This window comes from Phacochoerus africanus, chromosome 12, assembly GCF_016906955.1.
Source record: "Phacochoerus africanus isolate WHEZ1 chromosome 12, ROS_Pafr_v1, whole genome shotgun sequence".
Lineage (NCBI taxonomy): Eukaryota > Metazoa > Chordata > Mammalia > Artiodactyla > Suidae > Phacochoerus > Phacochoerus africanus.
Window position 1 is genome coordinate 38,404,952 of NC_062555.1, and position 23,870 is coordinate 38,428,821.

Sequence of the window (23,870 nt, forward strand, 5' to 3'; positions counted from 1 at the left end):
AACAAAAAAGAAAGACTCACAGATATAGAGAACAAACTAGGGGTTACCAGTGAGGAGAGGGAAGACTCAAGGAACATGACAGGGGTTGGAGACTAAGAGGTACAAACTACTATGTATAAAATAAATAAGCTACAAGGATATATTGTACAGCATAGGAAATATAGCCAATATTTTGTAATAACTATAAATGGAGTATAACCTTTAAAAATTGTGAATTACTATACTGTATAACTTACATAATATTGTATATCAACTATACCTCAATTAAAAAAAATAAAATAGGAATTCCCGTCTTGACATAGTAGAAACGAATCCGATTCGGAACCATGAGGTTGCGGGTTCGATTCCTGGCCTCGCTCAGTGGGTTAAGGATCCGGCGTTGCCATGAGTTGTGGTGTAAGTTGCAGATGTGGCTTGGATCTGACGTTGCTGTGGCTGTGGCATAGGCCGGTGGCCACAGCTCTAATTTGACCCCTAGCCTGGGAACCTCCATATGCTTTGGTTGCAGCCTTAAAAAGCCAAAAACAAACAAACAAACAAACAAACAAAACCCCAAAACAATTTTTATTATTTGTTTTTCAAGGAGGAGGCACTGGGTCCCTCAGGGAGATTAAAGGGGCTCACCTTGAACACTGAGTAGAACAGCTGAGTCCCAGGCAGGCAGAGGAGTGGGTGTATATGCCCAGCAGCTGGGCAGCCTCCTCAGGGACTCAGTAGTTCCATTCCTGGGTCCTGAGTCTTTGGTGCCAGGTTTATCAGAGGTAAGGGAGAGGATGGCAGTGGGACAGAGACTCTGCCTGGTCTGGGCACTGTGGCTGTCCCAGAGTGGCACCTACCTCCTCTTTGCAAAGGGGAAAATTGAGGCCCAGCATCTCACTCAGGGTCACAGAGCAATGCAGCAAAACCTGGACCAGAATTCAGCTTACTGTCCCCATCCTGGCTCCCTTCAACACTTTTCCCAGGCAGAATTTTGTAGCATCTTAGGGAGCAGCACCCTGGGTCCAGATCACCAGTGTTCCCAACCAGCCCTTCCCAGACATGGGCTCTTGGGCATGTGGTCCTCATCATCTCCAGACCCAATCTCTGCCCACTCCATGCTCTTGGAGGCTAGTTTCTGCAGGCTGCATCACCTGGGCCCTCTTGCCCTCTGGTTTCCAGGTAGGATTGGTAAGTGGGAGGCACACCTGGGAAATCAGAAGGCAGAGAGGGTGTGGAGGGGGTTGGGGGGAAAAGTCAGGGTACTCATGCCTTTTCCAGGACATTCAGTGAATCCAGTAACACTGCTCTCTCCTCTCACCTCCTCTGGCTGAGGGAATGGCTGCCAACCGTGAGTGCCAGGGCCATCCCTTCACCCTGCCCACCTCTTGTAAACAGTCCCTTCATAAGCCCTCTTCAGCAAAGCCTTCTGAGGATATACTATTCCTGCTGGATTGTTGACAGATGCCATTTCTCTACTTTTTGCTTTCTTTCTTTTTCTTTTTCCTGTATTTTTAGGGCCACACCCGTGGCATATGGAGGTTCCCAGGCTAGGGTTCAAATTTGAGCTGCACCTGCTGGCCTATGCCACAGCCACAGCAGTGCCAGATCCAAGCTGTGTTTGTGACCTACACTGAAGCTCAAGGCAATGCTGGATCCTTAACCCACTGAGTGGGGCCAGGGATCGGACCTACACCCTCACGGATACTAGTCAGGTTCATTACCACTGAGCCAAAACCAGAACTTCATTTGTCTGTCTGTCTTTCTTTTTTCTTTTTCTTTCTTTTTTTTTTTGGCCGTTCCCACAGCATATGGAAATTCCTGGGCCAGGGATCAAACCCACGCCACAACAGCAACCCAAGCCACAGCAGTGACAATGCTGGATCCTTAACCTGATGCACCACAAGGGAGCTTTGCTCTGGGAAGTCTTTTTGGTCTACTCCCACTCTCCTCTAGGCCTTGCCTTTTTTCTGGAAGCTGGTTTGAGGTGTGATGGCTTTTGTCACGGTGGCCTGGCCAGGTAAGGAGAGAGAAAGCTCTGGGAGTCCTGATAACCATCTGGACACAGCCCACCGCTTGTCTCCATGGAGATGCCCCTCATAGCTCAGGAGGTACCTGGAATGTCTTGCTTACCACCCTCATCCTTTGCCTTTCTGCTTGGGATCACTGCCAGGGCTTGGCCGGAAAGAGGTGGGGAGGCAGGGGAGGTAGCTGGCTTAATCAGGCAGGCAGGCTGCAGGCTCTGGCCTGAGGGAGTACTTTCCTAGGAGAGGTAGCATTTAGCTGGAGGATCCTCAGTCCACATCAGGGGTGGAGAAGAGAAATTGACTGCAGCCTGTGGACAAAGTCTCCCCTTTATTGGACTAAATAAAGTTTACAGCTTGAGCCACCTTCAGCCCTGAGAGGTGTATGTGTGCCCACCTACAAGTGAGGGTGTATCTGCTCTAAGTGGTGAAGAACTGGGCGGTGTGTGTGCGTGTGTATGTTCACACCAATACATTTACATCTTCACTCATTCACTCACCAACATACCCAGGCACATTTACTCCACACCTATATTCACACATGCACACTTATACTCTGACAATGACACTCACCTACACTCAAGTGTTCAAACACACTTACATACACTCCTGTGCACCCAGCACTTCTTACACATACACACACACCCCTACCTCTACTCCATGTCCTTACACTCCTTTTTTTTTTTTTTAAATGGACCCACCCATGGCATGTGGAAATTCCTGGGCCAGGGATCTGAGCCTTAGCCATGACCTACACCACAGCTATAGCAATGCTGGATCCTTTAACCCACTTCATCAGGCTGGGGATCAAACCCATGCCTTCACAGTGACCCGAACTACTGCAATTGGACTCTTTTTTAAAATTTTTTTGTCTTTTCTATAGCCGCGTCCACGGCATGTGGAGGTTCCCAGGCTAGGGGTCGAATCGGAGCTGTAGCCACTGGCCTACACCACAGCCACAGAATGCCAGATCCAAGCTGCATCTGAGACCTACACCACAGCTCACAGCAACGCCAGATCCTTAACCCACTGAGTGAGGCCAGGGATGGAACCCACAACCTCATGGTTCCTAGTTGGATTCGTTAACCACTGAGCCATGACGGGAACTCCTGCAATTGGATTCTTAATCCAGTGTGCCACAGTGGGAACTCCAACACACACACACACACACACACACACACACACACACACACACACACACACAGTCTTATAGCCATGCATGCTTAAGCTCACATTGAAACACTCACTCACCCTTGAATACACACTTGTGCAGCTTGAATACACTTCTACTTGCAGGTTGCCAGAAGCCACACATCTATGCAATGAGTCTGACAGGTGGAAGTGTGTGGGGTGAGTGCAGAGATAGGGGAGAAAGAGGTGGGCATCATGGGGGTCAGGATATGGGCTTGGGAAGCCTTTGGGTGTTAAGGTCACAACCCAGATTTTCAGGGCAAGGGGTCAGGAAGCAGGAAGTTTAGAGAATGTGAATGAGAGTCCCAGTGGCTGGTCAGGGGACATAGTAACTGTTGCAAATACTTGCTGAATAAGAGAACAGCAGGATTGACTAAAACTCCTCATTTCCAGGAGTTCCCACTGTGGCGTAATGGGATTGGGTGGTGGCATCTCTGCAGCACCAGGACACAGGTTGGATCCCTGGCCCGGCACAGTGGGTTTAAGGATCTGACCTTGCCACACCTGCTGCAGAGGTCACAAATGTGCCTCAGATCTGATCCCTGGCCTGGGAACTCCATATGCCATGGGGTGACCAAAAAGAAAAAAAAAAGAGGAAATCTGGTTTGGGCAACAGCAGTAATTCACTGGCTCACATAACTGAAAAATCAGAGGAAAACTTTAGGTGAGGCTTGAATCAGCACTCATGTCCACTCTGTTTGTCTTTCTTCCTTCCATGATGTCAACCTCATCCTAGCCTAGATTCTCTTATTGTTCCAAGACACCTGGCAATAGCTCCAGGCTACATGCTTGTTGTTAGTGTCCAGCAGGGAAGAGGGAGCATCTTTGTCACAGCAGGTCAAGCAAATACCCAGAGGCACACTCTGATTGGACCAGCTTGGTTCCATGCCCAGCCCTGAGTCACAAGCATGGCCTAACTGATTGGATTACCTTAAGTCACATGTTCTACCTCTGGTCTCAAGAGATATGTCAGCTCCATCTGAACAAAATGATTCCCAAATGGAAACAAGGACTGTTAAGAAAGGGGGAACCAGAGTCTACTGAATAGTTCCTTCTTCACGGAATTTAAAGCCTAATCAACCCAGACACCTATGGTCAATTAATCTTCAACAAAGGAGGCAAGAATATAAAATGGGAAAGAGACAGTCTTTACAGCAAGTGATGCTGGGAAAAACTGGACAGCCATGCTCAAAAATAAACTCAAATGGCTTAAAGACTTAAACATAAGACAAGACATCATCAAACTCCTAGAAGAGAACATAGGCAAAACATTCTCTGACATCTACCCTATAAATGTTTTCTTAGGTCAGTCTCCCAAGGCAACAAAAATAAAGGCAAAAATAAACCAATGGGACCTAATCAAACTGACAAGCTCTTGCACAACAAAGGAAACCATAAAGACAAACAAAAACACAATCTACAGAATAGGAGAAAATAGTTTCACACGATGCAGTTTCACACCCCTGACAAGGACTTAATCTCTAAAATGTACAAACAACTTATGTAACTCAACAGCAAAAAAACCCAACAACCCAATTGAAAAATGGGCGAAAGACCTGAATATACATTTCTCCAAAGAAGATATACAGATGGCCAAAAGGCACATGAAAAAATGCTCAACATCACTAATTATTACAGAAATGCAAATCAGAACTACAGTGAGGTGCCTCCTCACACCTGTCAGAATGGCCATCATTAACAAGTCAACAACAAATGCTGGAGCAGGTGTGGAGAAAAGGGAACCCTCCTACAGCGCTGGTGGCAATGTAAATTGGTACAAACACTATGGAAAACAGTATGGAGGTACCTCAGAAGACTAAATATAGAACTACCATTTGACCCACCAGTCCTACTCTTGAGCATATATCCGGACAAAACTTTTCTTGAAAAAGACACATGTACCTGTATGTTCATTGCAGCACTATTTACAATAGCCAAGACATGGTAACAACCTAAATGTCCATCGACAGATGAATGGTTTAAGAAGATGTGGTATATATACACAATGGAATACTACTCAGTCATAAAAAGAACAAAATAATGCCATTTGCAGCAGCATGGATGGAACTAGAGACTCTCATACTAAGTGAAGTAAGTCAGAAAGAGAAAGCCAGATACCACATGACATCACATATATGGAATCTAATATATGGCACAAATGGACCTTTCCACAGAAAAGAAACTCATGGACTTGGAGAAAAGACTTGTGGTTGCCAAGAGGGAGGGGGAGGGAGTGGGATGGACTGGGAGTTTGGGGTTAACAGATGCAAACTATTGCATTTGGAGTGGAGAAGCAATGAGATCCTGCTGTATAGCACAGGGAACTATATCTAGTCACTTGTGATGGAACATGATGGAGGATAATGTGAGAAGAAAAAATATAGATATATGAATGACTGGGTCACTTTGCTGTACGGTAGAAGTTGACAGAACACTGCAAAGCAACTGTAATGGAAAAAATAATTTTTTTTAAAAAAGCCTAGGAGTTCCCTTCATGGCTCAGTGGTTAACGAACCCAACTAGGATCCATGAGGATGCAAGTTTGATCCCGGGCCTCGATCAGTGGGTTAAGGATCCGGTGTTTCCATGAGCTGTGCTGTAGGTCACAGACGTGGCTTGGATCCTGCATTGCTGTGGAGAGTGGGCCAAGGTCACCTGTCACTAAGCCAACCCTATACCACTATAGTGAGGCCCGAAGGATAAGAAGGAATCAGCCAGATGGGGTACTCCAGGTAGAGGTAACAGGTGACAGGAGATCAAGTTCCCTGGAAAAGCTAGAGAGCATTCTGTGTGGCCAGAGCTTAGAGCACCACAAGAGACTAGAAAGGTGGGTGGGGCAAGGTCAGGCAGGATTCTGGTCATTGAAGCCTCCTAGGACTCTTGCTTAGTGGCCCCTCTGAACCCATCCATCACTAAGCTAGGGGACGGGGAGAAGCCAGCTGGGACCAGACTCAGTCTTGGATGGAGACTAGACACACAGTGAACAGATTAGGGATGTAAGAAAAGTATTGTAAGAGGCGTGGGCATCAAAAGCTCTAGAGCAATTTCCATTATTACTCTGCCTCAGTTTCCCCTCAAGACCATAGGCGGTGTTGCATGAGATGATTGGATCCTTAATTTCCCCTCTGGCTCTAGCATTTTGTATTCTCTTCTGGGTTTCTTCACAGTCTTAAATTCAGATAATGGAAGTAATGAAGGAAGGAAGGAGAGGGGGAAAAAAGAGAAAGAAATATCCCTTTTTTTCTTTCTTTTTTTTGCTTTTTAGAGTGGTACCTGTGGCATATAGAAGTTCCGGGGCTAGGGGTCGAATCGGAGGTGCTGGCCTACACCACAGCCACAGCCACAGCAACACAGGATCCGAGCTGCATCTGCAATCTATACCATAGTTCATGGCAACACAGGGACCTTAACCCACTGCCGGGGCCAGGAGTCAAACCGGCATCCTCATGGATACTAGTCAGGTTTGCTTCCTCTGAGCCACAATGGCAACTCTGATGAATCCCCTTTTTATAGAAGGTCTTTACATTAGTAATAAACTGCTGAAGGCTTGGGGAGATGGAGGGAGTTTATTGCTCACAAACCCAACAACCCATTCGAGTTGAATATCAGACACTCCTGCTCTTAGAAATCACTTTGGCTCCACCACAGTGGTGATTTCCCACTGGCACCTTTATCCTATTCAGCACTCTAGCCCCTGGCCACATCACAGGTTTCTTTCCTTTCTTACCTTAACTTTTTGGTAAAGTACTTACCTGAGCAAAAAATCACTAGCACACAGGTCCTGAGATTTCCTTTAATGAAAACCACTCTTCTCAGGTTTTTGTTTGTTTTTTGTGGGTTTTACTTTTCTTCCCCCCATTTTATGGCCACACCCATGGCACATGGAAGTTCCTGGACCAGGGACTGAATTCGAGAAGTAGCTGCAACCTACTGGGCCAGGGATCAAACCTGTACCTCTGAAGCGACTCAAGCCACTGCAGCCGGATTCTTAACCTACTGCACCATGGCAAGAACTCCTTTCTCAGGTTTTATAAAGCAGTCTGCCCTCCTTCATTTCAAGCAATTATAACTCTTTTGGTAACTGCCATTTACATGTCTATCCCAAAGACTATTCTTCATGAAGTCAGAGAAACCTCATATGTTGCATGTGTCCCAATAAATATTTGCAGGAGAAATGAATGGGATTATTCAGACCTCCCCTTGAAGCCCACGTTCCTTTCTCCCTCCTTCTGGGGAATGGTTATGACAAAGCATTAGAAGAAATCCCACTCCTGGGCATCTATCCAGAGAAAACCGTGACTCGAAAAGACACATGTACTCCAATGTTCATTGTAGCACTATTTAAAGTAGCCAAGACAGGAGTTCCCGTCATGGCACAGTGGTTAACGAATCCGACTAGGAACTGTGAGGTTACAGGTTTGATCCCTGGCCTTGCTCAGTGGGTTAAGGATCTGGTGTTGCTGTGAGCTGTGGTGTAGGTTGCAGATGTGGCTCGGATCCCACATTGTTGTGGCTCTGGTGTAGGCCAGCGGCTGTGGCTCCGATTTGACCCCTAGCCTGGGAACCTCCATATGCTGCAGGAGCAGCCCAAGAAATGGCAAAAAGACAAAAAAAAAAAAAAAAAGCCAAGACATGGAAAAAACCTAAATGTCCATCAACAGAGGAGTGGATCAAGAAGATGTGTTACATATACAAAATGGAATATTACTCAGCCATTAAAAGGAACAAAATACCGGCATTTTTAGCAACATGGATGGACATGGAAATTATCACACTAAGTGATGTCAGTCAGACAATGAGATACCACCATCAAATGCTATCACTTACATGTGGAATATGAAAAAAGGACACAATGAACTTCTTTGCAGAACAGATAGGAGGAATAGACAAATCCTTGGCTAGGACAGCTGTGGCAAAAGTTGTATTCTCCAAGAAGAGGGAGGTTAGGGGCTCTTGGTGGACCTCATATTGGGGTGGATGTGTACCCATGAGGGTGGAGGCAGAGATGACACGCTTGGGTCCCTTGATGGGCCTTGGCACAGCTAAGAAAGGCACCCAGCCAGACCCTCTGGCTGTGACCACACCTGGAGATCTTATCTGGAACCCAGCACTGATGGATGGTACTGAGTCATAGGACCTGGGGCCTAAGAAACAGTTCTGATGTTGAAATAGGCCTGGGGAGGGGGAAGGGTGGATGTTTCTAGTTTGCCATCAGCAGAGACATCATTGCTACCCCACACCTCTTATCATCTTTGGGTCACCTTATGGTCATCACTCATCTCCCACCCTTTCAGTCATTTGTCACCCTCATCATCATGCTTGTATGACAACCTCTGCCCCTTTCTAAACCATACTGTCACTCACTTGACCCAGTTTCCATCACCGTGTTTCCTTCTCCAGATTGCCACCATCCCTGGCCCAGCCTCATGACCAAGGCTGTTGCTATCTGAACCCACACTGTCTTCTTTATCAACTGCCTCTACCCCCAAACCTATCACTGGCTGGTTCCATTTCTGTCTCCCCTGTCACCCTGACTGTCACCATGTCATCCTTGTCACCTTTGTTACTATAGCCCTTACCACCTGTTACAATTTCTGTCACTTCTAAGTCCTGGGGACTGTAACCACCTTTCCCCATCCCCTCTGTTAGTTCACTGGCACTGCCCATTGAGCCTCCACCCTGTTACCACTTTCAACATCCTCCTGTCTCCAGCCCCTCATCTAGGTCCCCAAATGGGCTTTTTCCTCTGGTCTAGATGTTCTCAACATGTGCCTATCTCTGGGCCTTTGCCCCTGCCTTTGTAGCCTCTGGCCACCTCTCTGTTTCTGTGTCTAGAATCACCAAGCTCCTTACCTTTGCTCTCTGCCCTGGCTGAGGGGCCTTCATTTCACCATGTTGTCAGGACCCTGGGGCTAGACATTTATTCGTATACTTGGGGAGTTCCCATTGTGGCTTGTGGTAATGAACCCGACTAGTATCCATGAGGATTCAGGTTCCATCCCTGGCCTTGCTCATTGAGTTAAGGATCCCACATTGCCATGAGCTGTGGTGTATGTCACAGATATGGCTCAGATCTGGCATGGCTGTGGTTTAAGTTGGCAGCTACAGCTCTGATTCAATCCCTAGCCTGGGAACTTCCAAATGTGGGAGGTGCAGCCCTAAAAAGAAAAAAAAAATTACTTGGTAGAGGCTTTGCCAAGAAGCTTTGAATCTTCTCTGCCTGCACCTATGCCATCTGGCAGGTCCTTTTACCCAGACCAGACCTACAATCTCCATTTATTAAATTGATTATTATTTCACTTTTTAGAAATTCCTGATGTCCCCTCAGACTACTACCTAACCCCCTACATATACTCTCATGGCCCCTCAAGTGTTACGTTACCTATAAGACTTGTGATCAACTACTTACTCATATAATCATGTGTCTAAGCTCGTCTTGCCCACCAGATAGGACACTCTGGGAGGGTGGTTCCCCATTGCCTAGCACAGTGCTGGCTTCTGAAAGGAACTCAGTGAATGTCTGTTGAGTGAATAGATGCTATTTGATGAGCACTTAACCATGCCAAGCACTGTGCTAAGTACTGTACAATATTAACTTGTTCGTTCCCTATTGTATTTTTGGTGTCCCTTTTAATTTTATTTACTTTTGAGCATTTCAAGGGCTTTTTAGCTGATCTGGCATAAGCACTTCTGACAAAGTTCAAGCAGAGAAGCACATTTCTAGTTACTCATCAGAAAGTGAGGACATTTAGAGAAAGTCAGTTACCCACAGAACAAGGAAAAATACTTTGTCATAATCAGGGCAAAGAGAGTCATGGCTTATAACGTCACCTCTTGATTTCATCTTCCTGCTCTCCAAGGGAGGTGGAAGAAGCTAGGGACCAAGGGAAGGCGGGGGTTATCAAAGATCACTTCTGATCTCTGGAAAGCAAAAATTAGACCCTTATCTCACACCATAAAATTGACTTTTTTTTTTTGTATTTTTGGGGCCACACCCTCAGCATATGGAGGTTCCCAGGCTAGGGGAACACAGTGACACAGGATCTGAACTGCTCCTGCAACCTACACCACAGCTCATGACAATGCTGGATCCTTAACCCACTGAGCGAGGCCAGGGATTGAATCTGTGTCTTCATGGATGTTAGATTCGTTTCCACTGAGCCACAACAGAAACTCTAAAACTGATGGTTTTGAGAGGCATATATATAAAGGGTGAAAATAAACCTGGATAGTTCTTGTATTCTTTGTCCCAGTTATTTCATTTCTAGGAATTTATCCTTGGGAAAATAATTGGAGATACAGACAAAGCCTATGCCCAAAGATCTTCACTGCAATGTTATTTATACTGAAACACTGAAATATAAATGCATATTTATGAATGAGAAAATGCAATATGAAATTTAAAAAGCTGGAAACAAACTGAACACCCAATGATAGAGGGCAGGTTAAAGTATAGTTTGTACAACTCAACAGCAAAAAAGCCAACAACCTAATGGGAAAATGGGCAAAAGACCTGAATAGCCATTTCTCCAAAGAAGATATACAGATGGCCAACAGACACATGAAAAAGTGCTCAACATCAATAAATACTAAAGAAATGCAAGTCAAATCTACAAAGAGGTACCACCTCACTACAGTCAGAATGGTCTTATTAATAAGTCCACAAATAACAAATGATGGAGAGGATGTAGAGAAAAGGGAGCCCTCTTACACTGTTGGTGGGAATGTAAATTGGTACAACCACTATGGAAAACAGCATGGAGGTACCTTAGAAAACTAAATATAGAACTACCATTTGATCCAACAATCCCACTCTTGGGCATATATCTGGACAAAACTTTCCTTGAAAAAGACACATTAGGAGTTCCCATCGTGGCACAGCAGAAATGAATCCAATGAGGAACTATGAGGTTACAGGTTCGATCCCTGGCCTCACTCAGTGAATTAAGGATCTGGAGTTGCCGTGAGCTGTGGTGGAGGTTGCAGACACAGCTCAGATCTGGCATTGCTGTGCTGTGGTGTAGGCCATCAGCTACAGCTCTAATTATACCCTACCCTGGGAACCTCCATATGCTGCAGGTATGGCCCTAAACAGACAAAAAGACAAGAAAAAGACACATGAACCCATATGTTCATAGCAGCACTATTTGCAATAGCCAAGACATGGTAACAACCTAAATGTCCATCGACAGATGAATGGTTTAAGAAGATGTGGTATATATACACAATGGAATACTACTCAGTCATAAAAAGAACAAAATAATGCCATTTGCAGCAGCATGGATGGAACTAGAGACTCTCATACTAAGTGAAGTAAGTCAGAAAGAGAGAGCCAGATACCACATGACATCACATATATGGAATCTAATATATGGCACAAATGGACCTTTCCACAGAAAAGAAACTCATGGACTTGGAGAAAAGACTTGTGGTTGCCAAGAGGGAGGGGGAGGGAGTGGGATGGACTGGGAGTTTGGGGTTAACAGATGCAAACTATTGCATTTGGAGTGGAGAAGCAATGAGATCCTGCTGTATAGCACAGGGAACTATATCTCATCACTTATGATGGAGCATGATAATGAGAGAAAAAGAATGCATATACATATATGAATGACTGGGTCACTTTGCTGTACAGTAGAAAATCGACAGAATACTGTAAACCAGCTATGATGGAAAAAATATAAGTCATTTAGAAAAATAAAGTACGGTTTGCCTCATTGTTATTCAAATCATGGTTCTGAAGAGTTGATAATTAATTTATAATCATGGCATTAGGTCAAAAAGGCATTATACAAATAGGCTTAATATAGAATTATTTTCAATTATTTCAACAGAGTACTTAGAAAGATTAAAGGATAGAGACGTGAAAGGATTAATAGGCATTTTGTTTCTGAATTGTGATGATTTTTATGATGGGCATTATTACTTTTACAATAAAAGCTCTAAGTTTGTAAAAACAACAACAACAAAGAGGAGTTCCCTGGTGGCTTAGTAGGTTAAGAATTTGGTGATGTCACTGCCATGGCTTGGGTTACTGCTTGGCCCTGGAACTTTTGCATGACATGGGGTGGCCAAAAAAAAAAAAAAACAACAACAACCCAAAGAGGCAAAAATAATGTTTTATGTCAAAATGTTAGTACTTTATAATCCTAGATTAGTTTTTTTTTTTTTGGCCATGCCCATGGCATATGGAAGTTCCCAGGCCAGGAATCGAAATGCTGCCACACCAGTGACAACGCTGAATCCTTAACCCACTGAGACATCAGGGAACTCCCCTAGATTACTTTTTGATTCAGTAGATTGTAAATTCTATGAGGCTAGACTTCTTGTCTATCTTCCAGCACCAGGTCTGAATGAAAGAGTAATCAGTAAAGTGTGAGTTAATTAAATCTGCTTCTTTTGCAGCATCTCTCACTGTTAACTTGTCAATCAATATGCAGTCAGATCTGTTCTTGCCTGTGCCAATTCCCCACTGTCAATGGCCATTCTGCACTCTTGTGGGGAAAGGGACAAAGACTGCTCTGGCTACTTCCTGCTGGATGGGGGTAATGAGGGGGTGATCGTGGAGTGGAATCTGTCGACTCGGTTCTAGAAGTATTCCAGAGTCCGAGGTTGGGCATACATGGCTCTCCTTTTTGTGATCCTGTCACAACACTTAGACAAGCACTTGAACATATACATAAACTCCAGCACTTGGGATAAAGACACCCAGAATGCTCTGCTCTATGCTATCTTTATATCCTGCCAACCCGCTTTTTTTTTTTGGCTTTTTAGGGCCGCACACGAGGCATATGGAGGTTCAGAGGCTCGGGATCAAATTGGAGCTGTAGCCACTGGCCTACACCACAGCCACAGCAACGCCAGATCTGAGCTGTGTTTGTGACCTACACCACAGCTCATGGCAATGCCAGACCCTTAACCCACTGAGTGAGGCCAGGGTTGGAACCTGTGTCCTCATGGAGGCTAGTCAGATTTGTTTCCACTGAGCCACGATGGAAACTTTCCTGCCAAACATTTTACAGGAAGGAGAGTTATTTCCTCCTTTGGTCCTTTCCAACAAGTGGCTGTCACCAGTGTAGTCAAACAAAAGAGAAGAGCCAAAGTCATGATCATTTACCTGGTAAGAAGCTTGACTTGAAATAGCAACTTAAGGCTCTAAAGGCCAAGTCTGTTTTCCTTCATCCAGTTTCTGGAGGAGCCAGTTTTACTAGGGTGTGGTGAATCCATGACCTTATCCTGGTTAATGTAACAGAGGAGTGAGTGTCGAGCAGCACCTCATGTGGTCCTGTCCATTTAGCAGCAAGTTGATGTTAAGGCCCTCGTTTATTCCAGGTTTTAAGAAGGACTCCATCCTTAGGCTGGAAGGGGTGTAGAATGACCTCAGTGGGGAAGGCAGACCTATTGGAAGCAAACTTCACGAAGAGAAGTCTAGTATAGTCGGTAAAGTCTTAACGTAGTTGGTGACTGCTGAGTCCCTTAAGATATCTACAGATGCTCCTGCCTGGGAAGACATCTGGAATGGCCTACTATACACTATTTCAAAAGGGCTTAATTTAACCTTGCTTCTCAGAGCCACTTTAATTCATAGCAGAGAAACTGGCAAGGCCTTATCCCAAATTAAACCAGTCTCCTGACATATTTCAGCAATGCTCTTTTATTTTTTATTTATTTTATTTTATTTTTTTGTCTTTTTTGCTATTTCTTTGGGCCGCTTCTGCGGCATATGGAGGTTCTCAGGCTAGGGGTCAAATCGGAGCTGTAGCCCCCGGCCTAGGCCAGAGCCACAGCAACTCGGGATCCGAGCCATGTCTGCAACCTACACCACAGCTCACGGTAACGCCGGATCGTTAACCCACTGAGCAAGGGCAGGGACCGAACCCGCAACCTCATGGTTCCTAGTCGGATTTGTTAACCACTGCGCCACGACGGGAACTCCAGCAATGCTCTTTTAAATGTAAATACACACTTAGTACAAGATCCAGCAACCCTGCTCCTAGGTGTTACCCAAGTGAAATGAAAACTTCAGAAAACTTGTAATTAGCAGTTTTTTGTTTTTGTCTTTTTGCTATTTCTTGGGCTGCTCCTGCGGCATATGGAGGTTCCCAGGCTAGGGGTTGAATCGGAGCTGTAGCCGCCGGCCTACACCAGAGCCACAGCAATGTGGGATCTGAGCCATGTCTGCGACCTACACCACAGCTCATGGCAACGCCGGATCGTTAACCCACTGAGCAAGGGCAGGGACCGAACCCACAACCTCATGGTTCCTAGTCGGATTCATTAACCACTGCGCCACAAAGGGAACTCCTGTAATTAGCAGTTTTATTACCAAACCTAGAAGCAATCCAAATCAACCAGGAAATGGATAAACATATTATGGATAACTCAGCAATAAATTACTGTTAGGCACAGCAACATGGATAAACCTCATTATTATGCCTAGTGAAAAGGGCTACATACTGATTGCACTTTTTTTTTTTTTTTTTTTGCTTTTTAGGGCCACACCCATGGCATAGGGAGGTTCCCAGGCTAGGGGTCTAATTGGAGCTGTTGACGCCGGCCTACGTCACAGCCATGGCATCACGGGATCTGAGCCGATTCTGCGACCTACACCACAGCTCATGGCAACATCAGATCCTTAACCCACTGAACGAGGCTGGGGATCGAACCCACAACCTCATGGTTCCTGGTTGGATTAGTTGATGCTGTGCCATGAGGGGAACTCCAACTTGTGTGACGATTTGGAAAAGGCAAAACTACAGAGAAAGAAAACACATCGGAGGTTGCTGAGGCTAGAGGTAATTTTGATAAAGTCAATAACACAAATCAACAGCAAAGGGAAATGCTGTCAATAAATGATGCTGGCAAAATAAGCTATTTGAGGAGATAAAATAGTATGTCTGCAAACACTAACAAGTATCTGAAATTTCCTAGTGTCCTTCCCCCTCCCTTTTTTTTTTTTTTTTTTTTTGGCCACGGCGTGCAGTGGCTTGATGTGGCATTTCAGTTCCCAGACTAGGGACTGAGCCTGGACCACAGAAGTGAAAGCACTGTCTTAACCACTAGACCACCGGGAACTCCTTAGTGTCCTTTTTTGGGACACTGTATTGATCATGCATTCTTGGCTATTCCGGGGGGTGCTGTCAGCCCCATACTCTCATCTTACCTTTTCACAGACCTCAGAGGGAAGAAGTTCTGTCTCTTTTTTCACATTTTCTATGAGAGCTGTCTGTAGCTTTAACACATGTTCTGGTGGGACTCTGACATCAAGTTGTCCTGGTGAAAAAATTATTTGAGCATTTAGTTTACAGAGGAGATCTTGGTCCAGGAGGGGGATAGAGCATTCAGGCATCGAACTAAGGTTCGATGTCAGGTCTCCTAATTGACATTCCAATGGCTGTAAAAATAACGGGCTTTGTATTTCTCCTGATATCCCAGTAACTGGGGTAGATGGTGATGTTCTCTGTGCTAAACTGGTGTTTAACATGGGGAATATACTGCCCCGTGTTTACCAGAAATCAATGAGTTTTTGCCCAATTTTCCTCTAGTACCTGGGGCACTTTGCCCAATAAAGGTCATATTTACCATTCTAGCATTTTCAGGGACCTCAGAATCTGCATCAGTATAATGTCTGTAGGTCTGATAAACCCTTTTCAGAAATGCAGAGGGGTCTTCATTTGTTTTTTGCTGAATTTCTTGAGTTTCATTCAAATTCTTTTGCTTTGGCACCCTTTTTCGAAGAGAAGCCCTGCCAAGATGCACTTAGGGTAGTGCTCTAATAAGGGCGATCCTCCCTCTTTGAAGTCCCGATTTGGTTCAGCTGTGGGTACTGACAAGTGGGCTTCAGGTGCACCCTTTGGGCCTGTTAGGTGGAGCTGGTATGCGTCTTCCTTGGCCTTATCAATGACCATTCTCCTTTCATCTCCTGTAAGCATTGTAATGAGAAGAAGAACATGTATATCTGCCCATAAAGGGTGGTGGGCAGCAAAAATTATAACCTCCCTCATGAAGAGAATTCATTTTTTAATTCGATGACCACTGCGCCATGATGGGAACTAATCACAGAAGAGTTTTAATTGCAGGACCATATAGAGCAATTCAAAGGCCACTGTTCCTCAGTGTTTTATGGTAAAGCAATTGATCCTCTCTAAACATTAAAAGGTTGACTTTTTGCATTGGCATCAACCAGTGGGGCTGGATTCTGGACTGGGGTTTTTGGTGAACCAAGTGTATTTTCTCTTCTCCCTGGGAATGTCCCACTTTAAGACAAGAACAGGCAGGGCTTCCCCCCCCCCCCCCCCCCGCCCCATTTCTTTCTCATTTGACATCAGTGAAAGTTATAAACGTCAGAAAACTGATTTGGCTTTAAACAGAGAAATGGTACGAAAATAAAGTGAAATAAAAAACCCAAAGGAGGAAGTTCCCTTCGTGACCCATCAGAAATGGGAGTTCCCGTCATGGTGCAGTGGTTGACGAATCCGACTAGGAACCATGAGGTTGTGGGTTCGGTCCCTGCCCTTGCTCAGTGGGTTAATGATTTGGCATTGCCGTGAGCTGTGGTGGAGGTTGCAGACGCGGCTCGGATCCCGTGTTGCTGTGGCTCTGGCGTAGGCTGGTGGCTACAGCTCCGATTCAACCCCTAGCCTGGGAACCTCCATATGCCTCGGGAGCGGCCCAAGAAATAGCAACAACAACAACAACAACAAAAAGACAAAACAAAACAAACAAAACAAAAAAAAACAAAAAAGAAAAAACAAAAGAAATGAACCTGACTAGTATCCATGAGGATGTGGGTTCAATCCCTGGCCTTACTCAGTGGGTTGGGGATCCGGTGTTGCCATGAGCTGTGGTATAGGTCACAGACCAGGCTCAGATCCTATGTTGCTGTGGCATAGGTCAGCAGCTGCAGCTCTGATTTGACCCCTAGCCTGGGAACCTCCATATTCCTTAGGTGCAGCCCTAAGAAAACAAACAAGTTCCTGTCGTGGTGCAGCAGAAACTAATCCAACTAGGAACCATGAGGTTGCGGGTTCGATCCCTGGCCTTGCTCAGTGGGTTAAGGATCTGGCTTTTCCGTGAGCTGTGGTGTAGGTCACAGCCACGGCTCAGATCTGGCGTGGCTGTGGCTCTGGTGTAGGCCGGCAGCTGTAGCTCTGATTAGACCCCTAGTCTGGGAACCTCCATGTGCCACAAGTGTGGCCCTAAAAAGACAAAAGGCAAAAACAAACAAACAAACAAACAAACAACCCCAACCAACAAAACAAAAAAACACCCAAAGGAAAATAGAAAACCCTAAATAAACCCTCAAGTTTGGTCTCGGGGTTTTACACATCACAAGAACCATCAACACAATCCTCATGCAATGTACCTCCTTGGGGAGCCGTTGGATCCAGATCAACAAGAGAGGAGACTGCACATGACATTATTAACACAGCAAGGGTGATAGTACATGGTTCCCAGGGTCCTGAGACAAACCTGCATAAACCCTTTGTGGAGATCCTAATGGGGACTGTGGCCACACACTGCTTATCTTCCTCTTAGTCATGAGTTCACAGCTACAGTAAGACCGCTTATCCAAAATGTGCTCCAGAGGGCTTTCTTTAGGGATGGATGAAACATTTCTCATCTCTTAAAGACAAAAATACAAGGAGTTCCCTGGTGGTGCAGTGACTTAAGGATCTGGGGTTGTCACTGCTGTGGCTTAGGTTTGATCCCTGGCCCGGGAACTTTCACTTGCCACGGGCATGGCCAAAAGAAGAAGAAAAAAGAAATACAAGACAAAGAAAACACAAACATCCAAAGAAACAACTGAACCAGTTCACAAGTCAGGTAAAAGTCCAGCAACTGTTTTCTCTCTCCAACAGGGTATCCCACTCAAATATAAGACAAACTGACTTATTCTGGAGAAAAAAATCCCCAAATGGAGAGGAATAAAGATTCTGGCTGTACCAAGAGGAGACACTTACCCTTGTACTGAGCCCCTCAGTGTCCAGATGTTGATTCCTTGCTCCAACTGCCAAGTGCTGGGGCAGCAGTGCTGCTTTGGAGAATTCTGAAGGGAAAATCCTTAGGACAAGGCGTCCTGGCAGCTGGTAGGGCCTTACTGGAAAACTCCCCAGTTGGAGCCAACTGGCCACAAGCTGCAAGGCTCTGATCTGACCTCATCAAAATTTGTTACTGAGTCCAAGTTCATACTGCTTGCCACATGACAGGCTAATCCATCAATTGAGAGATGAGGTGTCAAGGGGTTGGGGGAAAAGAGCTATTCAGAAAGCCAGGAGACCGAGAAGATTGTGGACTAGTGTCCGAAAGAACCATCTTACCTGTGTTTGGATGCTAGTTTCTTTTATAGAGCAAAGAGGGAGAAACGAGGAGGTAAAGTTAAAAAGGGAGTAAGGATTTCCCGTCGTGGCGCAGTGGTTAACGAATCCGACCAGGAACCATGAGGTTGCGGGTTTGGTCCCTGCCCTTGCTCAGTGGGTTAACAATCCGTCGTTGCCGTGAGCTGTGGTGTAGGTCACAGACGCAGCTTGGATCCTGCGTTGCTGTGGCTCTGGCGTAGGCTGGTGGCTACAGCTCCGATTGGACCCCTAGCCTGGGAACCTCCATATGCCGCGGGAGCGGCCCAAAGAAATAGCAAAAAGACAAAAAAAAAATTTAAAAAAATTAAAAAATAAAAAAAATAAAATAAAAAGGGGGTAAGTTGTTGCAAACAGCTCCTGGTTCTTCCCCCTTGCTTGTAGCCGTTCACAGGTGGGCCTGGTTAGATGTTTCCTGTGAGCTAAACAAAGGTATTTTAGCTTAAGTTGAAGAATGAGAGGCAGAGTTCTCCTGAGATGGGCCATTATGTATACTTTAAGCTACAGGCAACATCCCTCTAGTGACTACCTTGTAGCAAAAGCAACAGAATACAAAGGTTAAAGTAAAAGGAATCAATTCAATATGAAGTCAGATTTGTTCTTCCCTGTTACATCACTAATTTTCCTTCTTTCTTTTCTTTTTCTTTCTTTCTTTTTTTTCTTTTTTTTGGCTGCACCCATGGCATTTGGACATTTCCAGGCCAGGGGTTGAACCTGAGCCACAGCAGTGACAATGCTGAATCCTTAAGCCACTGAGCCACCAGGGAAATCCACTAATTTTCACTTTAATTCTTCAGAGTAACCCCTCCTTACACAAAATGAGTGTTTTGCAAAACGAAAAAAATCATCATACACATAATGGCGTGTTTAAGAAGTGATGCAAATTTTAGAAATTATTTTTTTCTTTTTCTTTCTACGGTCGCACCCATGGCATGTGGAAGTTCCTGGGCTAGGGGTCAAATCAGAGCTGCAGCTGTGGCCTACACCATAGCCACAGTCACAGCAATGCAGGATCCTATGTGGCAACTCTTGGCAATGCCAGATCCTTAATCCACGGAGTGAGGCCAGGGATGGAACCTGAAGTCTCACACACACTATGTCAGGTTCTTAACTCACTGACGCGCATGGGAACTCCTGAATTTGAGAAATTCTTATCCAAAATATGAAAATACACTAAGCCTGTGCCTCCTCCTTTGTTTCCACTTCAAAGCCAGGCACCACCCAGCTGGAAACCAGAGAGTCATTCCACACTTGAGGCTCTTATACACCCCCAGAGTCAGTCATTCACAAGCCCAACCCCTTTTTCCACCCCTAATGCTACTCCCATCTCCTGCCATCATTCCTGAAACTGGCTCCTAACCAGTTTCTCTGCTTTACTCTTACTTTTCTCACCCCAAACTCACACCTCCTGAGCTACAGCCATGCTAAGCTTCCTAATACACTACCCCAGCCAGTTCCCTGTTTACAGCCCTTCAATGACTCCCCATCATGCTCAGGAGCAAGTAGAAGACAGTTCATGATCCGGCTCAGGCTGACTTTTCTACTATCACCATATTCCCACCCTACCCCAGCCACACAGAATTTCGCTCTTGGCATTTCCCAGGCTCCTTCTGGGCCTTTGCTTGAGTTGTCTCTTCTTCAGGGTAAACAGTCCTTTCTGCTTCACACTCCTTTGCCTATCTAACTCCTTCTCACATCTTAGTTGTTAAAGCGCACATCCCTTCCTCCAGGAAGCCTCTCCGATGCACACCCCAGCTCCCACAGGCCCTTGTCATTACCTCTGATATCTGTATTGTCATTTCTTGTTTGCTTCTCTACATGCCTTGTAAGCTCTCTAGTATTGGACCTGTGACTTGTTCTCCATTTCAGGTCCAGCACCCAGCACTTTGCATGTCTTCCATGGCCGCTGAATGAATGAATAATTAATAAATCAAGTATCCTTGTAGGCTGTTTAATATTTCTTAAGAGACTCAGTGGAAGACATTTAGAAAAAGGTATCCTTAAGTGATCCATAAATTCTCCAAAGGAGATGAAATTGTCTTATGATCTAGGAAATAATGTGGATCTCATAGGCAAGAATTTGCGTGAATATGTAGTTAGGAACAGGTGTACCAAGATGGGGACAGTGGGAGTGATCTACTCCATCTGAGAGAAGTATTTTATTCGATTTTATTTTTTCTTTTTGGGGCCGCGCCCGAGGCATATGGAAGTTCCCAGGTTAAGGGTCAAATTGGAGCCGCAGCTGCCAGCCTACACCACAGCCACAGCAATGCCAGATTCCAGCCATGTCTGCAATCTGCACCACAGCTCATGGCAATGCCAGATCCTTAACCCACTGAGTGAGGCCAGGGATCGAACCCACATCCCCATGGATACTAGTCGGGTTTGTTACCACTGAACAGTGACAGGAACTCCTGAGAGAAGTATTTTATTACTGACGTTGTTTAGAATTGCTAATGGTGTTGATACAAGAAGCAGACTGACTTTTAGTCAGTTTTGTGGTTTTTCAGTTCTCAGCTGGTCCTGTATCCCCTTTTGTTTGTCCCCAGGAAGGACCTCTCCCACCCCCACCCCCATTTAGTATGCCACTGGTAAGGAACCCTGATTACTGAGTGAGCTGGTCTGTTTCCCTTCCCTGAGCCCTGAGCTGGAAGTGATGTCAGAAGTGTCCAACTTCTCAAAACTCTGTAGGGCAAGGTTGTCCTCTGCCAGAGTTGATTTCTGCTTATGACTCTTCTGGCACCCACAGCTTCCTCAGAGCAATCCTCTGGGTCTCTTTGCTGGTTGCCTTCTATGGCAAGGAGGCCACCCTGTGTAGGGATGGGAGACTATGCAGAGGATCCAGCCCTGAATCTAGTCTTTTTTATTTTCTTTTTAGGGCCACACCCACATTACATGGAAGTTCCCAGGCTAGGGGACGAACTGGAGCTATAGCTGTTGGCCTATGCCACAGCCATAGCAACACCAAATCTGGACACATCTGCAACCTAAGCTGCAGCTTGTGGCAACAGTGGATCCTTAACCCAGTGATTGGGTCCAGGGATCCAACCTACATCCTTACAGATGGTATGTCTGGTTCTTAACCTGCTGAGCCACAACGGGAACTCTCAGGTCCACACTCTCAATCTGGAGCCTCACTACCCATTCATAAAACTGGGACATTTGGTGACCTGGGCTCTGGGGTCCTTTATGGAACGTCCCAGGCTGGGAAAGGGGTGTCAGCCACAGGTATGATGGGAAGGTGCCTCACAGGCTCCTTCATCTTGCTCCTCTCTGACCTGAGTGAGACATTCTACCACAGGGGACTGGCTGCACTGGGTGTGTCAGCTGGCAGGACAGAAGGCGAGTCTGGACAGGTGGACAGTGGAGCTTGGGCCATAGGATGGGATGTGTGTGCATGTGTCGTGGAGCAGGGGTAGACCAGGGCAGATCCCAGGCAAAGGTCAAGGATGGGAGAGGTGGCTCCAGCAAGTCAGCTGACCCTGCTTGGTGACAGCCTTCAGGATCTGCAGAGACTTAAGAACTGGGTTGGGCTAAGCCCTGGCTCTACCATGGGGCTGGGGAGGGGCTGGGGGTGGAGACCATCCCCTTGGTGAGGTCACTTTCAGGGTGGCAGCCAAAGTCTCTTTCTGGGAAGGAAAGGTGGTGTCATGACAACAGGAGAGATTTAGGTGAGACTACAGGAGGGGCAGGTGATGGTGGATGAAGGAGGATGAGGTGCCTGTCTTTGGGCTGCTTTCCAGGAGGGTGGAGAAAGCCATTCCACCCAGCCCCTAGAAGGTGGGGGAGAGAGACAGGATGACCTGGGGAACAGGTTGCTCTTGGCCAGGGTTTGGGCGATTCACAGTTGAAGAAGCACCGGGACATCTAAGGCTTGGTTCAAGCGCCTGCCATCCCTGAACTCAGTTGTTTCTCTGTGAAATGGGGGAGAATCTCCTTGGTCCTTGCCCACCGAAGACAAAGTATTCCCTGACCTGGTCACTGAAGGTCAGGGAGTCTCCCTTTAAGTTCCTCTTGAAGTGCTGGGGAGCTAAGAGAAAACTCAGTTGAGATTTGGGCAAGTGAAGTGGAGGGTGGGGAGTGTGGACCTGTCGGGGCAGAGTGGGTATTTAGGATATAAGTAGCCTGATCAGATACCCCCACCCAAAGGCCCCCACAACATCTAGGCCACATTCTGACTCTGACCCCCAAGATATTCTGAACCCCTGGAATAAGCCCCTCTCGTTAGCCTACTTCCTCAATCCTGTTTCTTTGCTCCAGGGTCCTTCCTCAGGGCTCCTCGGCCTCTCCCTGTTTCATTCCACAAATATTTATGCAGCACCTGTTATTTGCCAGGCATTTTTTAGGCCCTAGGGATTCGGAGGTGAACAAGATTGTTGGTCCGTGCACTCCTTTCCCCCTCAGGGGAAAACAGGCAGGAAAATCAGTGAGGTGATTTAGCCTTTATTTGTGTGTGAGAGGGAGCCCATATGGCTGGGGGAATCCAGAGAGGGCACCACGTCCAGCCCAGGGGTGGTCAGGGCCAAGGTCACAACGACCTTGAGTCTGGAAGGGTTAGTGGGCGTTTGCCAGGGAGGCCGTGGAGGACAACAGAGGCAGAGGCAAAGATTCTGGAGCCTCTCCAACAGGCTCACACGAACTGACTGTACCTTTTCAGGAATTTGGCAAACGACTTGTTAAACACAGCCACTATTAAAAGTTAAATTGTAGAAATGTATAATTACAGAAATTGTTTTAAAAACAAAGGTAATAAATGGGAGTTCCTGGAGTTCCCGTCCTGGCTCAGTGGTTAATGAACCCGACTAGCTCAGTGGTTAATGAACCCGACTAGCATCCATGAGGACACAGGTTCGATCCCTGCCCTCGTTCAGTGGGTTAAGGATCTGATGTTGCCATGAGCTGTGGTGTAGGTTGCAGATGCGGCTCGGATCCCGAGTTGGCTGTGGCTGTAGCGTACACCAGCAGCTGTAGCTCCGATTTGATCCCTAGCCTGGGAACCTCCATATGCTGAAGGTGCAGCCCTAAAATGCAAAAAAAAAAAAAAAAAAGATGGAGGAACTACACAGTGGTGTCCTGCTGCTCATCTCTGCCTTGGTAGGGTTTTTGGTTTTGTTTCTTGTTTTTTTTTTTAGGGTCGCACCCAAGGCATGTGGAGGTTCCCAGGCTAGAGGTCGAATCAGAGCTGTCGCTGCCAGCCACAGCAATGTGGGATCCGAGCCATGTGTGTGACCTATGCCACAGCCACAGCAACGCAGGATCTGAGCTGCATCTGTGACCTACACCACAACTCACAGCAAAGCTGGAACCTTAACCCACTGAGCAG

The 23,870-nt window shown here is 46.1% G+C and overlaps 1 protein-coding gene across 1 annotated transcript in view; it reads right to left on the bottom strand.

The window, feature by feature from the left end:
• The window catches only part of LOC125112463 (uncharacterized), a 37,691-nt gene extending 21,244 nt beyond the window's left edge, over positions 1–16,447 (bottom strand). The window contains exon 1 of the mRNA XM_047754636.1: positions 15,355–16,447. Within this exon, the coding sequence (XP_047610592.1) occupies positions 15,355–15,675 (321 nt within the window). The 5' untranslated portion in view covers positions 15,676–16,447. The remainder of the gene's footprint in view (positions 1–15,354) is intronic.
• Positions 16,448–23,870: the final 7,423 nt, after the last annotated feature.